The sequence below is a fragment of the Hippoglossus hippoglossus genome, chromosome 21 (assembly GCF_009819705.1).
Source record: "Hippoglossus hippoglossus isolate fHipHip1 chromosome 21, fHipHip1.pri, whole genome shotgun sequence".
NCBI classification, from domain to species: Eukaryota; Metazoa; Chordata; class Actinopteri; order Pleuronectiformes; family Pleuronectidae; genus Hippoglossus; species Hippoglossus hippoglossus.
In genome coordinates this window covers 1,130,265-1,146,575 of record NC_047171.1, presented here as the reverse complement: position 1 = coordinate 1,146,575, position 16,311 = coordinate 1,130,265, and the positions used below count along the sequence as shown (strand labels likewise).

At 43.9% G+C, this 16,311-nt stretch overlaps 2 protein-coding genes across 3 annotated transcripts; one reads left to right on the top strand and one right to left on the bottom strand.

Annotated features, from left to right (window-relative positions):
• Positions 1 to 1,030: 1,030 nt before the first annotated feature.
• nup35 (nucleoporin 35) lies at positions 1,031 to 5,871 on the bottom strand. 2 transcript variants are annotated; one of them, XM_034573317.1, is made up of 9 exons: positions 5,576 to 5,871; positions 4,615 to 4,764; positions 4,392 to 4,516; positions 3,873 to 3,930; positions 3,081 to 3,189; positions 2,895 to 2,964; positions 1,631 to 1,759; positions 1,375 to 1,494; positions 1,031 to 1,269 (listed from the first exon to the last, which is right to left on the bottom strand). In XM_034573317.1, the coding sequence occupies exons 1-9, from the start codon at positions 5,586 to 5,588 to the stop codon at positions 1,192 to 1,194; spliced, it is 852 nt and encodes a 283-aa protein (XP_034429208.1). In that variant the 5' UTR covers positions 5,589 to 5,871; the 3' UTR covers positions 1,031 to 1,191. The 2 variants fall into 2 exon arrangements, with proteins under 2 accessions (XP_034429208.1, XP_034429206.1); XM_034573315.1 differs by having other exon boundaries at positions 3,081 to 3,192; positions 3,870 to 3,930; positions 5,576 to 5,868.
• Positions 5,872 to 6,894: 1,023 nt separating this feature from the next.
• Positions 6,895 to 15,696, top strand: dnajc10 (DnaJ (Hsp40) homolog, subfamily C, member 10). The gene is made up of 25 exons (XM_034573283.1): positions 6,895 to 7,025; positions 8,425 to 8,675; positions 8,787 to 8,949; positions 9,024 to 9,074; positions 9,163 to 9,245; positions 9,411 to 9,542; positions 9,645 to 9,738; positions 9,841 to 9,918; positions 10,060 to 10,103; positions 10,267 to 10,332; positions 10,463 to 10,528; positions 10,633 to 10,722; positions 10,887 to 10,997; positions 11,122 to 11,236; positions 11,504 to 11,631; positions 12,324 to 12,440; positions 12,518 to 12,619; positions 13,722 to 13,782; positions 13,994 to 14,088; positions 14,304 to 14,437; positions 14,582 to 14,635; positions 14,702 to 14,849; positions 14,938 to 15,060; positions 15,223 to 15,330; positions 15,412 to 15,696. Exons 2-25 carry the CDS (start codon positions 8,466 to 8,468, stop codon positions 15,421 to 15,423), a joined length of 2,385 nt encoding a protein of 794 aa, XP_034429174.1. The 5' UTR covers positions 6,895 to 7,025; positions 8,425 to 8,465; the 3' UTR covers positions 15,424 to 15,696.
• Positions 15,697 to 16,311: the final 615 nt, after the last annotated feature.

The window sequence follows — 16,311 nt, the reverse complement described above, 5'->3', positions numbered from 1 at the left end:
TTCCTCATAGTTCTTTTAAATCCAGAATCGTTATTCAGTCGACATGTTTCTGTCCTTCTGGTTGTGGAGAAAAGTAACTGACTTTCAGATTACTTCTGCTTTATATTTCTATTTCTCACATTTCACAGAGAATATTTCACTTTTGACTCGACTACAGTTAACTGACAACTTTAATTACTTTGGATATTTAATTTATCAAAAATAAATTTAAATATATGATGAGGCAAATCATTTATTCAAATTATTATTTAAACAAATATTATCTAGGACAAGGAATCTGTTTACTTATCTTTGGAGTGCACATAAGAAATACAGCCTTTTATATATTATTTCTATTTTCATACTTATTATTCTTACTTAGTTTTCCCCTTGTGTCTCAACTTTCCTTGTTCTGCTGTCAATTGAAGATTTCCTCCAGAGAAGATCAACACAGGTAAATCTCATCTTATTAGTCGATTTGTACTTTTACTTCAGGTTCCAAACTTCCACCACTGCTACTTTTCCCTCAGTCACTGATCTGAGCAGCGTCTCTGTGTATTTTGACATCACTGTTTAACCCTCGAGTGTCGGCTCCGTGAGTCACGACCCATGAGTCACGGTGACGGACAGACACCGGGCTGCACCTTCTTCCTCCAAATATGTTGCTGAACTCGATCCAGAGCAAAGTAGGTGTGAGGTGAGAGCGGTTACATAAACACTTCCTTATATAATGTGTTTAAACTCCACACGAGCACGAGCTCTGGTTTCTGTGAACATGTGATCTGTCTCAAATATTCCAAATAGAAAATGAAATATAAACTGACTTTTTGAAAACATGCTCCATGTTCTTGACACATTTATGTCTCACACTAAACAGAGTGAATCTCTGCAGCAGCTTCAACGTCTGTTTTCAAACAGAAACAAAGGACGTTGGAGCTCAAACACTCAAACTCTGTAGAGCTGGAACGTTTGAGTGCCCACGAACCTTTGGCCACGTGACAGCGCCGCCATGTGGCTGCTTAGAGAACAGCACCTCTGAGTGACAATTCACTGGATTCAAATCAGACAACTTTATTGACAAACAGTAAAAAAGACAGTTATAAGAGAAATTCATTCACACGCGCACGCACACACACACACAAACAGAAAGTTCATCTGTTGATTCTCCTCTCTCCCACGAGGCTGCTGTATCCCATAATGCACTGTGCAACGTCACCAGCCGAACATGTACTCCATCGCTTTGGAAACTATGCTGTTGTCCTTCCTGGGCGTCTGTCTGTCGGCTACCACCTGAAGACGGACACACAGAGGTTTATTTCTGAAGTTCCAAGTTCAAATGAAAACAAATGCAGACTTTAAAATAGAGCCAGAGTGAGTCCTGGGGTCAGAGGTCACCTGGTAGTCGCTGCTGGAGCTCCTGTAGGCGGCGCTGAGCGGTCTGATGGCCGAGCGAGGAGTGGAGGGGAGGGCGGAGGAGAGGTGAGCGGAGACGGCTTCGCTGCTGTCCATCACACTCTGAGAGAGAGAGAGAGAGAGAGAGAGAGAGAGAGAGAGAGAAACGACTTCGGTCAGTTCAAGCTGTCACCTGTTGCGTAGGACCAATCAGACGGCAGAGAAACAGACAAACACCGGTAGGTAAACAGACACTGACCTTGTCTATACAGGGTTTCACTCCCACCATGATGGCATCACCAAACACTTTCCCATCCTTCGACAGAGCTTTTCTGGCCTGAAGCCTGGACTGATACTGAAGGTGCATCCAGTTACCAGGAGACGCCATCTGTCAACACATCAAGGTTTCTGTCAATACTTCAATGTTTCCTTTCATACTTCAATGTTTCCATTACTACTTCACCAATGTTTCTGTCAATATATCACCATTATTCTGTATGATCTGAGTTTCTTGAGTCCTACTCTACGTCGATTCACTGATCAAGGTGCCGACTTTGCTTTTTCAGCATCAGTGATGTGCCATTAAAAATGTTCCTTGGTCGCAGTGGTGAGACAAACATTTATCTGGTGAGTGTGTTTGATCGAGTTTCGTCCTCCACACTGACCTGAGATCACTTCACACTTTAACTTCAAACACCAACACTCACCACAAGTTATTGGAACCTGAACAGAATTGAAGTTTACTTTGTGTCATTGTGACATGGCTCAGTTAAGATTCTTTATAATGCACCGACTGAGAGGTTTCGTGTTCAGTTTACAGCTTTAGATGGAAACGTTAGTCTGGAGCCTGTGGGCTGCAGCCCCGCCTCTCACCCAATGTCAGCTGGGATTGGCTCAGCTCCCTGCGATGCTCACAGGATAAGTGGACGCATCAATATGACTTTTTCCATCCAGCGACTGATTCAGAAACCTAAACTGATCTGATATCAGTGCTCTCTGTCTCAAACGTTCAGTAAATACCAAGCCTCAGTTTAACTCATGTGCAGGTACACAGACACCTGGACACCACAGACATGTAGGTGTTTTACTTCTGCTCAGAGGAGTGAATGTGCAGTTGGTGCAGTTGTAGTTCAGCGGCTGCGCCGACAAAACAAGTTGGTGAATATGCCGATGTCAGCACAGAGCCTCACATTCAGTCCAACACTTGCTCAACACTACGAGGATTTGTGAGGCTGTGAGAGAGACAACATCTTCCTTATTACACGTTTTATACCTGAGATTAAAGGTTTGAGAGCTCAGTTAACATGTGACCATCTTCAGACCTGTCTCTAGTTCATGTGACACAGTCTGTGCTTCAGCTTGTTGTTGCTGTGAACAGCTTCAGTCTGACAAACAATGACATCACATTTCGACTGTTCGGTGTTAAGTTGTGATGGCTTTGCTCAGGCAGCGGGTGGAGAACGCATCAAGACAACGAGGGACCTCACGAAGATAGAAGGGACTATGTTTGTGTTCCATCTCACCGTGTGTTTGAGGATGTTTCCATACTGAGCGAACTGCAGCAGGATGTAGGAGGCCGAGGCTGGAGGGAAACTAACACACACACACACACACACACACACACACTTATTATACTGCATAAACATGTACCGTGTACTTGTTTCATACTCTATTCAGCAGTGCATCAGTTTATTGAGGAATAAAAATACCCAAAGACGGTGACCCAGGTCTGATCCAGCTGATCGTCCGATGATAAAGATTCTCCCTGACTGTAAAACGGATCCACCTGAGCTGGAGACAGACACAGCTGCTGCACACCTGCAGAGAGAGAGACAGAGGGAGAGAGACAGAGAGGACAGAGAGGACAGAGAGGAGAGGGGAGAGACAGAGAGAGAGGAGACAGAGAGAACAGAGAGAGAGAGAGAGAGAGAGAGAGAGAGAGAGAGAGAGAGAGAGAGAGAGAGAGACAGAGAGAGAGAGAGAGAGAGAGAGAGAGAGAGAGAGAGAGAGAGAGAGAGAGAGAGAGAGAGAGACTTACACTGAGTGGTCACTTTATCAGAAACACCTGTAAAATACTGCAAAGTCAGTACAACAGTTCTGCCATAAACTATGTTTACAAAGTTGATAAGTTGAGCTGCTGCTGTTGACTTTGGCAGAAACGTGTAAATTCAAATGACAGATATTCTTCAAAATATCCAAGAATTGGCAGAATGAATATTGTTTTAAAGAATAATTGGCAGGTTGATAAATCTGATGATATTTGCTTGTTGTAGACAGAGACTTGAATCCATTGTGTGAGATTTAAGTACAGATCCAGTTCACGATCCTTTAAGAACAAATCCAACATTACGTTTACCTTTCTAATCTCTGTATTGTTCTTGTGTTGTTGAAGAGTTCTCCAGCTTTATACATGGAGGTCATAAAAAGGGAGGACAAGTAATCGATGTTAGTACTACTAGTGAGTTAGTAGTACCAGCAGTAGTAATATTATCAGTCTGTACCTGTTCCTGGAGTTGAGGCCTGACGTCCAGACAGAGGTGTGTGCATGACTGGAAAAGACTGAAGAGAGACGGAGAGAGAGAGAGAACATGGGTTTGGGTTTCGGAAGGTTTTGTATCGTTAGTTCTGAAAAAATCATCTGTTTCAAAGATGCATTTCCCTGAATGGAAAAACTGTGGAGTTGTGAGGACATTGAGTTGTGAGGACATTGAGTTGTGAGGACATTGATATGTGAGGACATTGATTTGTGCAGCGCCCACATCGTCTCTCATCTGCATCTTGCAAAGTTTCAGTCACAAAAACCACTTCTCTCTTCAGGAGCTGATTGTGACCTAAACATCTTTCCTGTCGTAGAATATCTTTCCCTGAGTTTCTCCTGCTGATCCTAAAAGACTAGATCCTCTGAGATGTCTTTTGTTAAGATGATATTTCTACTCCCAACTCTAAAGTTTAAACCAAATGTGTCACTCTGGGAACTTTTGTTGAGTTCAAAGTGATTTTGTATTGTGCCGCGTGCTAACCTGTCTGTGAGCACTGAGGGGCGTTCCTACAGTGACCAGGTCATCACGGATACTCCGGACAGGTGGGGCTCCACTTTTGTCTTTGGGGGTGGGAACAACGGGCTGAGGGGCCGAACCTCCACATCCTAAAATGAAAGACGGGACACTTTAACAAATTCACAGAAGAAACAACAATCAGCTGATCTGCAGGTGGGTGTGTCCTCCTGACAACCTCTGGGCGAACCTGTGCTCTCGAGGATGCTGAGGCTGAAGGGGCGTGGCTGCGGCGTGGCTGGGGCTGGCAGGTCGCCCATCAGAAAGCCAGGCAGGAACTGAGCTCCGGAGGTCGGCTTCGGGGAGGTGGGAGAGCCCAGGGTCATCGGTTCAGTTCCCACTGACAGAGAGTGAGACGGTTGGTTGTTAACAAGCAGCCACAGACCGATACGGAGGCTGGCGCCTGAGAGACGATGGCATGTAACAGGAATTCGACTGAACATTTCTCCTACGTTAAATAAAGAGAACGTCAGTAACTGAAGTGTGAGGAGACGTTAGGCCTCAGTTAGTTTAAACCACAAAACAAGAATATCGAGGACAACTACTGATATTTTCATCATTGATTCATCTGCCAATTATTGTTCTTCTGATTGAATATCAAAACAATTGTTAAATAAAATGAGGTTATATCCTCAAATGTCTTGTTTTGACAAAGATTCAAACCAGTGTGGATGCTGAGGTCCAGATTTATCATGGAAGTGAATCTAGAAGTCTAACCGAACCCAATGTATTGACACATCACACTGTTGTCATCACTTCTGATGGAAGATTATAATTCTCATTAATAACATGAATTAAATATTATATAAAATCCAGACCAGCAGCAGGAAATGAAAGGAAGGAATAATAAACTAAAAACACTAAAGTCTAACACAAAGGTAAAAACACACATTTATTAAATTACAGTTTGCAGGAGGTTAAAGAAAATGTGAGATATGATCGATTCATTTTGATCAAAGATACTTTGAAAACAGAACTTATCAAGAGATTTGAACTTTTTCCTCCTTCACTTTAAAACTGTTGAACTTCGACAATCAACATGTTTGAACTTTTATGAAAAACAGCAGCTAGCAGCTAACAGCTAACACTGTGCTAACACTGAGCTAACAGATTATTCATATATAAATAACATGAGATAAAAAGTCAGTTACCTTGAAGCTCCATCTTCTCTGCTTCTTCTTCAGGCCGCGATTTTCAAAAGTAGGAAATGACGCCAGGCACCGCGCTAGCTAGTTAGCTGGCTAATGAGGCTAGCAAAGCTACGTGCTAAGCTGCCACTAAGCGTCACGGACACTGTCAGTTGGTGATAAATCTAATAAAGTGAAGCTGAAGACTTCCGGTCAGTTAAAGACGTTTAATATCTGCTCGACGGTTTGTTTCACAGACGCTGGAGACGTGGTGGGAAGCACCGCAGCTAACACTACTGCTTCCGGCGCATTCACACTGCGTCATTAGGAGAGGCGTTCAGGGAAGTCGACTCTTAAGCGTCACTCATAAAATTTGTTTCTCTTTTTATTGGGCAAATTTTAATTTCACTTTGTTTTGACATGTCTCAATGGTACATTCCTGCATTCATTTTAAAAGGTTTGTACAATTAGTTTAGTTTAGCTTTATTTCGGACTCAGGTCATATCAGTATAAAAATGCATAAAAATACAGAACAACAATATAGAAATACAATTATCACACTTTGTTTCCACAGGGATTAAAAACACATACAGACTTTTTTTTATTCACGATTAGTCATTTTGGAATTTGAAATACAAGTTGATAGATCTGCTCCCTTGTGGTTACACAGGTTGCACGACCGTACAGTCGGAATAACTTCTGTAGATATTTCATGGCATCGATGTAAACGTTTGTTCTTAGAAACATGAAAAATGACTTTGAACCATTTAACCACAGGTGAGTAAGAATAAGATTAGATTAGCCTTTATTGCCATTGTGCAGAGCACAAGTACAACGCCAATGAAATACAGTTTGTATCCAACCAGAAGTGCAAAGGCAGTATTAATACAGATAAGTGCAGGAACGTGAGTACTACAGCTTAAGTGATGCTATAACTTACAATATTTACAGTGGTGTTCAGTTGCTATAAACAGATAAATACAGGTGAATAGTATAAATACATATTTTCCTTATATATCAACAACCTCAACCCATTTTCATGTGATGTTACACAAAATGAGCAATCAAACAAAAAAACGTGAGGCTTGAACGCACCAAGCTTTCAAGCCTACGTCATCAGCATGCGTCCAGCGAGCCGCCTGTTGTAAGTTTCAGTGACGTAGACAAAATAAAATGACGTTAAAATTAACTAAAGTGTTGATGTCAAAATAAAAGAAGAAAATAGAGCAGACAATTCTACTTAACTTACTTTATTTTGAAAAGTCTGATGCTAAATATTTTGTCTGTCTCACAATTCACGGCCATGTTGTGTTTTTATTGTGACATGCAGTGAGCGGAAGCGGAAGTGTGTGTGACGTGGCTGTAGCTTGATGCCGGTGTGAAGCTCTTCACAGTCTGCAGTGTGAACCGGATCCTGAACCGGGTCCTGAACCGGATCCTGTGTTTCTCTCTCTGAAGTTGACGCGACTCTCCGGTAACGAGCTGATGCTTTTGATTCTTTTACATCAGAACTGATTCATTTGATCTTCAACAGGAAACAGAATGTCGCTGTTGAGCTAAGTGGCTAATTAGCCTGCAGGCTGTTATTAATGCTGCAGAGCGGAGCTAGCTGCTAGCTTAGCTCAGTGTAGCTCAGTGTAGCTTCTCTAAAGAGAAACTACATGAGAGAAAATTCAGATTTCAATCTGTGGATGAGAATAACCTGTGACCTCTGTTTGTCTGATATGAGCTTCACACAGTGTCTCTGGTTGTAGTTATAAACATGTTAACTAGTGTTTTACTGACACTTTAGATTTATGTTTTCATATTCACATTTATATGTTTTATATATATATAGTTTATATATAATGTAGTTCATAGATTCAGACTCTGGCTCCATGTTCTGAGTGATTCCTCCAGCTGCTCGAACTGTGTTGATGCTCTGGTCTCATAAACCAGATAAAGGCAGCAAATAACTATTACTGTCCAAAGCGATGACATATGAGTGTGTGTGTGTGTGTGTGTGTGTGTGTGTGTGTGTGTGTGTGTGTGTGTGTGCGTGTGTGCGCGCGTGCGTGTGTGCGTGCAGTGTGTGCGTGCAGAGTGTGTGTGTGCAGGGTGTGTAGTGTGTGTGTGTGTGTGTGTGCAGGGTGTGCAGTGTGTGCTGGAGGTAGGGCTGCAACTAACACATTTACTCTTTAATGATTAATTGCTTAATGTTTTTTTTCCAGTTAATAAATCTAGAAACTACCAGAAACAGTGAAACATGTAAATCTGAGTGTATCTATCCAGCAGTGTGAAATCACAGGTACAATCCTCAGACAACTACTTCCACTTATTCTCCCTAGTTCCTATCTGAATCGGTTTGAACTCAGTATCTGCTTACAGAGTAAATACTTGAATGAGCAGCTGTAAGAATCCTGCTCTTACTGCAGCCCGAGGGGACGTGAGGGGGACGTGAGGGGGACGTGAAGGGACGTGAGGGGGGGATGGTGGGACGTAGTTAACAGAGGGACCGCTCCCTTGCTCTCAGCCACTCCACCCAAACCTCAACTAAAGGTGTCACACGTCATGCTGGACATCCACTGATGAGTTAATGTAGATTTGATTAGATTCAGCTTTACTTGTTGCTTCCATAACACAAACACAGACGGGGGTGAAACGCAGCTCTGATCATGGTGCATCCATGTTACTTAAATACATAAAGATCAATAGTTCTCTGCAAACTGTTCACATCTGTCAGAGGAAAGTGTGTATTTGTTATATTGACTTTGAAAATCCTTAGTTTACATGATATTAAACCCAGGATGTGTTTGGCTGAGTTGCTGGTTGGACGTCTTCACCTGCTCGTCCTCGCTCATCCTCAGAATGATGTTTGTATCTGTGTGTTCCAGCTCCTCCGGTGGTCGTGGTGGTTGCACTGGGAGGACAGGTGATGGGGTTCAGGGTTGTCCTCGGGGTTCAGCGGCGCCGCCACGTCCGGTTAACGCTGCCATTGCTGCTCTCCGTCGCCATGATGGCGGCGGTTTGGGCGGAAGGCCGAGACTACTACGGTCTGCTGAGAGTCAGCAGGGAGGCGACGACCAGGGAGATACGACAGGCCTTCAAGAAGCTGGCGCTCACCATGCACCCCGACAAAAACCCTGTGAGTTACTCTGAGAAGCTCTGAACCTTGAGAGAATCCCTCTGATGTTCCCTGAAACACCTTCTGCACATTTAAACTCTAAACCCTGACCCTGAACCTGTCGTGCTGCAGGGCGACTCCTCGGCCCACGATAAGTTCGTGGAGGTGAATCGAGCTTACGAGGTTCTGAAGGATGAAGACCTCCGGAAGAAATACGACAAATATGGAGAAAAGGGATTGGACGAGCAGCAGGGAGGACGCTACGAGAGCTGGAACTTCTACCGCTATGACTTTGGTACGTCTCTCCAGTAAGAACGCTCACATGTAAGTTTACTGAGAGTTGTTTAATGGTTTACTGTCTCTGTTCAGGTATCTATGACGATGATTTAGAGATCATCACACTGGACAGCGGAGATTTCGGTGAGTGGGATTATTTTCAACTCTAACTCAGTCTGGACGACGCTCAGTCCAACTGATCTTTGTTGGTAGTAACGGCTTTTTGTTTCAGAGGCGGCAGTGAACTCCGGAGAAATCTGGTTCATCAACTTCTATTTCCCACGATGCTCCCATTGTCACGAGCTGGCGCCAACGGTAACGACACCATGACACCCCCCCGCACAGCAAACTAAACATATTAAACCTGGATTCCCTTTTTCTCATATCTTGTTGTCTATATTAATCATCCTGTCTGTGTTTAATAGATGAAAGCAGTGGTGGATTGTAGCCGAGTGTGAATAACATGTGTCTGTGTCTCAGTGGAGGGAGTTTGCCAAAGAGATGGACGCAGTGATCAGGATTGGAGCCGTGAACTGTGGAGACAACAACCACCTGTGCCGGAGGAAAGGGATCAACAGTTACCCCAGTCTGTTCATATTCAAATCAGGACAGGTCGGTTCATAGACGTTTCACTAATCAGCTGATGAACTGAGCGAGTGAGGATTCAGAATCCATACTCATCTGTTAACGATGGTTAATAAAACTCTTCTACAGAAACCGGAGAAGTTTAACGGGGAGCGTTCTAAAGACGAGCTGGTTCGCTTCTCCATGCAGTTCATCACCACCACCGTCACTCAGCTCTGGCAAGGTGAGCGACTCCCAACTGTTCCACATTAAACTGTAAATCAGGATTCAGTCGTATCACCAGACTCGTGAATTTGACCTGTGAGTGCGACCGGTTGTTTTACAGGAAACGTGTTCAGCGAGATCGAGAGTGCGTTCTCGTCAGGGCTCGGCTGGCTCATCACCTTCTGCTCCGACACTGGAGGTAACACTCGAGTGCTCGTGACTTTCTCTGTTTATGCCTGGAAGAGTTCTCACACGTGTCACATGTGTCCATGCTAACGTGTCCATGCTAACGTGTCCATGCTAACGTGTCCATGCTAACGTGTCCCTCCCTCCGTCTCAGATTGTCTGGAGCCGAGAACAACACAGAAGTTGGCAGGAATGTTGGTGAGAATGCGACATTACTATTTTAGTTCAATGTTTTATTGTAAATAATTACACGTTACACCTTGTTTTCACCTGCACGTGTCACATGACTCTGAAAGTTAGATTATATAAACTGTAGAGTTAAAGAGTTTCTGAACCTTGTCGTCCATGTGTGTGAATGCAGGACGGTCTGGTGAAAGTGGGATGGATGGACTGCATCACTGAGGAACAGCTCTGTCACAGTTTCCATGTAAGGTTTATACTGCAGTACTACTGATACTAGTATTAATAATATGTACACGTGATTCTTCAACTCACCAAACAAGTGGAGGCAGAGAAGTTGATCTGTTAGTGTTCACTCTCTCTCTGCCGTCTGTCAGGTGACCGGCGGAGCGACGGCTTTATTCCCTCCTGGTTCGTCTCTGGATCAACAGGACAGCGTGCTGGTGAGTGACGGACACATTACTTCCTGTGAGGGGACAAGTTAGTGTTGTGTGTAGTAATACTGTGTGTAGTACTGCAGTAGTGACTCAGTGTGTTTGTGTTTCAGTGGCTGAATACTCTGGACTGTAAAGAGGTTTACACTCAGGTCATGAACCATCTGCCTGATATGGAACTGCTGACCACTGACAGCTTCCAGGTACACACCGCTACACAACGCTACACAACGCTACACACCGCTACACACCTCTACACAAGGCTTCACAAGGCTACACAACTCTACACACATATAACCACAGGTTAAGATGACAGCACCTGGTGACGGGTTGTAGTTTGTGATAATGTGTAACTTCCTGTGTCCAGAGCAAACTGGCCCGTCATCGCTGGTTGGTCAGTTTTACATTTGGAGACAGAAGCTCCACCTCCAGCGAGTATAAGAAGCTACAGGCTTTCCTCAGGAACGACCACATACAGGTACCTGTCTGTCTGTCTGTCTGTCTGTCTGTCTCTCTGTCTGTCTCTCTGTCTGTCTCTCTGCCCGTCTGTCTCTCTGTCTGACCCCGTCTGTCTCTCTGTCTGACCCTGTCTGTCTCCTCAGGTCGGTCGAGTTAACTGCATCACAGACTCGGCGCTGTGTCAGTCTCTCTACATCCATAAACCCTGCGTGGCTGTTTTCAAAGGACTGGGAATCCACGACTTCGAGATCCACCACGGTCAGTACCACGGACTGAACCACGGACTGAACCACAGACTGAACCACGGACTGAACCACAGACTGAACCACGGACTGAACCACGGACTGAACCACGGACTGAACCACGGACTGAACCACGGACTGAACCACGGACTGAACCACGGACTGAACCACAGATTCTCGTTTTCATTGATTTGTCAATTCAGTTGCTTCACTTATTGACTCATTGTTTGGACGCTCGTCCGTCTCTTCAGTCTCTGTCTGTCTAACCTGTGTCTTCACACAGGTAAAGACGTGTTGTACAACATCGTGGGTTTTGCGAAGGACAGCGTTCGCGCCCATGTGACGACTCTGCAGCCCGACAACTTCCCCTCTGACAGGAAGGAGCCGTGGCTGGTGGACTTCTTTGCTCCGGTTTGTAACCACTCTTCTTTAATAACAGCTAATCCGTGGTGATGAAGCCGATGCGTCAGCAGGGAGGCACGGGATCAGAAATGGTTTCTGGCCACGTCATCACTGATACGTTTGACTTAAGCTCAGATTGTTATATGTTTGAAACTCTGCTGCTCGATGACCGACTGACTCCGTGTTTACCTTCAGGGCTGGAGACGGAGCTCCACCTACAACACAAACATGAGGGATAGGGAGACGGACGCAGAGACGCAGATCCACGTCACTTACATATAAACATGTCCCTTTGTTACATGAGGGTTTTAATGGCAACGGTAGAAAACCCCTGTTGCTCTGGATCTGAGCTTGTAAATCAGTGTTTAAAGTTTAATAGAATCAAGCAAACATCAGAGTTGAGACGGAGTCTGACACTTGACTGTAGATAAAACTAATCAATGACTAAGATGAACAACACGTCTCCGTTTCCTTCCACTAAATAAAAATGAAGCCCAAACATCTCGGGTCCAGATGCTGCCATAATGTGGCGGTGACGTCATTGGGAGTCTGTGGTGACATAGGTCCCGCCCATACTCACGCCTGACCAATCACGAGTTACTCTCGGCTGTCAATCAAGACATCGGACTTATCAGACTTGTGAACTCTGTGACGTCCGGAGTTAGACTTTAGTTTGAGAAAGGTTTGATGTGTGTTTGCAGTGGTGTCCTCCGTGCAGAGCTTTACTCCCTGAGCTGAGGAAAGCTTCCATCCACTTGGCTGGACAGATGAAGTTTGGAACTCTGGACTGTACCATCCACCACAACCTCTGCTCCAGGGTAAGCACACACACATCTGGACTGTACCATTAATCACCAGATAGAGAGACTGAAAACCTTTTCTCTCTGTGTCTCAGTATAATATCCAAGCGTACCCCACCACAGTGATCTTTAACGGCTCCTCTCTTCATGAATATGAAGGACAGCATTCAGCCGACGGCATCCTGGAGTTCATACAGGTATGACATCACACCAATGACATCGTGATACTACATAATATCCACAATTCACAGTCTGACAACAATTACAGCCGTGATAATGTTGTCAAGACAAACTATAGATGCAGGGAACTCTTTTCTCTGGAGGAGGGAAACTCTGGTAAACTCTTTATGTCTGAAAACGACTAAATGTTCATCAGCGACCTTCTTCATCGATGGAGTCGAGACGCTGACGACACGCGACTAAACACAAACTGTGACTAAACACAAACTGTGACTAAACACAAACTGTGACTAAACACAAACTGTGACTAAACACAAACTGTGACTAAACACAAACTGTGACTAAACACAAACTGTGACTAAACACAAACTGTGACTAAACACAAACTGTTACTAAACACAAACTGTTACTAAACACAAACTGTGACTAAACACAAACTGTTACTAAACACAAACTGTTACTAAACACAAACTGTGACTAAACACAAACTGTGACTAAACACAAACTGTGACTAAACACAAACTGTTACTAAACACAAACTGTTACTAAACACAAACTGTTACTAAACACAAACTGTTACTAAACACAAACTGTGACTAGACAAACTGTTACTAAACACAAACTGTTACTAAACACAAACTGTGACTAAACACAAACTGTTACTAAACACAAACTGTGACTAAACACAAACTGTGACTAAACACAAACTGTTACTAAACACAAACTGTTACTAAACACAAACTGTGACTAAACACAAACTGTTACTAAACACAAACTGTTACTAAACACAAACTGTGACTAAACACAAACTGTTACTAAACACAAACTGTGACTAAACACAAACTGTTACTAAACACAAACTGTGACTAAACACAAACTGTTACTAAACACAAACTGTTACTAAACACAAACTGTTACTAAACACAAACTGTGACTAAACACAAACTGTGACTAAGTTGACGCAATATCACCAAGAAAAAGAGACGAGACGAAAACGTTGTTTCAAAAACAAAACGAAAACTATAAAATACTATTTAACTATTGAACTTTTGAGCTGAACCGTGACATCACAGCCGTGTGAGGTTCAGGCGGTGACATCACTTCTTTCTGCCTCTGCAGGATCTGGTGAATCCGTCGGTGGTCGTCCTGGATTCTTCCAGCTTCGCTGAGAGAGTTAAAGGTAAAACTCAAACAGGTTTAACTCACACACAGTTCTCTGTGCAGGAGAGGATTTCACTTCACCACAGACTTCGGGGCTTTTAAACTTTTGACATAAAGAGAATGATTCAGTATCTAAAAGCAAAGTGAGGATTATAGAGTTTAAACTATTGAATTGTTTGTGCAGTTGTTTAACTCAAGGAGCGTTTTCTGTTCCGGTGACTTGTGTGCAGGTCGAGCTGAGGGGCAGATCTGGGCCGTGGATTTCTACGCTCCGTGGTGTGGCCCCTGTCAGGCGCTGATGCCTGAGTGGAGACGCATGGCCAGGGTACAACAACACAACACATTTAACCTCAGCCACACAACGTACAGAGGCTTTTTATAAAGTGACTGAAACACAATTTACCAAGAACAACTAAAAGACCTTAACGTTTATTTGTCTGTAGACACCTTTTGTCCTGTGCAGCTACAAACTGCCTGATGTTTAAAACACACAGACGTAGTTTAGTCTCTAGTGTCAGTGTCTCTCTCTGTTCCTCTCAGCTGCTGTCGGGTCAGATCCTGGTCGGCTCGGTTGACTGTCAGCGGTTCCAGCCGTTGTGTCAGAGTCAGGGTGTGAGGGCGTACCCTGAAATCCGACTGTACCCCGGCAACGCCCGGCAACCAGATCGCTTCATGTATGTAACGCACTTTGAAAAATACAGTTTTCATCAGATCTATCAAATACAAATTACAAAATACTACTTTGTATTTCAAAAAGGTATTTTAAATACACATAAAATAAACACTGCCCATCCCTGATTATGGATTTGTCTCTGCAGGAGTTATAATGGTTGGCACAGAGACGCTCAGTCACTGAGGTCGTGGGCCCTGAGGTGAGACTCTGTCTGTCTGTCCCGTCCTCTGTGTGCTTCCATGTCGCTAACATGTCGTGTGTCCAGTTCTTTACCCAGAGCGTCGGTGGACTTGACTCCAGAGACGTTCAGGTCTCAGGTTCTGTCGGGTCGGGATCACTGGGTTCTGGACTTTTACGCCCCCTGGTGTGGACCCTGTCAACACTTTGCTCCAGAGTTTGAGATCCTGGCTCGGGTGAGAGAACTTCTTCCTTTGAGAATTAAAGAGACGTTCTCTCTGTGGTTCTACGAGGTTCTGAGACAAATGTTTGTCTGATTGACAGATTCTCAAAGGGGAGATTCGAGCGGGGAAGGTCGACTGTCAGGCTCATTATCAGACCTGTCAATCAGCTGGAATCACCGCCTACCCGACAGTCAGATTTTACCCGTACCTGGGAACAAGGAGGGTGAGGAGACACACTCACGCATTTCCTGTGACTATCACAATAAAAGCCTCCCCCTGTTTCACTATTTGACAACAAGCAAGTTGAGGTTTAATTGTGAAAGAGTCGAAGATGGACTTGAGTTCATGGTGGAGAAGATGTAACGCTGTGTGTGTGTGTTGACAGTTCGAACACAGTGGGGAACCCATCAACAGCCGGGACTCTAACATGATCGCTGACACCATCAAACAGCGACTACAACAGCTGTTGCCACGGTTACACAGCAAATCAAAGGTAAATATATCTTGTTTGTGTTAAATTCCGACGTGAACGATCCGGAGAAGAAGAGTCTGACTCAAGTTGTTTTCTCTGCAGGATGAACTCTGATGATCCCATCGAGCCACGAGACGGACCAGCTTCTTATTGGTCAGAGGAGGAGGAGCGGTGGATGTGATTGGTCCGGGGCAGCGACCAATCGATTAACACTCCCGTGTCACAGCCGTGATGCAGACGGACAGACGGACCGTTTCCTGCTGTGATGAATGTACTGACAACTTCTGCCTTTTTTATTTGTTTTTATTTTGTCTCCATCGTTTGTATTTACTCTATGAAGTAAAACTGTGGGACGCCGTGCACGTTACTGACACACACACACACACACACACACACACACACACACACACACACACACACACTCACACACTCACACACTCGGAGCCAGATGTCGACATTGTGTTGAATTTCATTGATCTTGTAGAAACTGTTGGACAATAAAACTGTTTCTTTCACATCAGTTTTAAAACTTTTACTGCTGCTTTAGTTCTACTTTAATTATAAATCCTCTCAGACGTCAGTGAGGTGAAACATTTCCTTAATAAATGATCAACGTGAGGTTATTTATATTATATATATATATATATATATATATTATTTTGTAACCAATGTGTCTCAAACGTTCTCTGGTTCCAGCTTCTTCAATGAAAACATGTTCTGGTTTTGTATCATAAGTTTAATATTTAGTGGTTTTGGATTCTTGGACAGTTTCTTTCTTGCTACATGTAAATGTCAGGATGTGAATTAATAAAAGTTACTGACTGGATACGTGATGAAATAGTAAAAAGAATAAGAGCGAGCTGAACGTTTCCCAGTGGTTTGTTTGGTTGTGTGGTTCCAGTTTAACCAGCAGGTGTCACTGTGGCTCCTCTGCTAAAGTGACGAGACTCAAACCCTGATGAAACTCTGTCTCTATGGTAACGCGCCAAATTCAAACTGACT

Coding starts and splice junctions, on each gene's coding strand:
- nup35 (XM_034573315.1), bottom strand. Junction 1,760..2,894: donor GAAACATCCTCAAACACACG/GTGAGATGGAAC, acceptor ATGTGTTGACAG/ATGGCGTCTCCTGGTAACTG. Junction 1,495..1,630: donor TGAAACCCTGTATAGACAAG/GTCAGTGTCTGT, acceptor TCTCTCTCTCAG/AGTGTGATGGACAGCAGCGA.
- dnajc10 (XM_034573283.1), top strand. CDS start 8,466: ATGGGGTTCAGGGTTGTCCTCGGGGTTCAGCGGCGCCGCCACGTCCGG. Junction 9,739..9,840: donor CGTCACTCAGCTCTGGCAAG/GTGAGCGACTCC, acceptor GTTGTTTTACAG/GAAACGTGTTCAGCGAGATC. Junction 15,061..15,222: donor CGTACCTGGGAACAAGGAGG/GTGAGGAGACAC, acceptor GTGTGTTGACAG/TTCGAACACAGTGGGGAACC.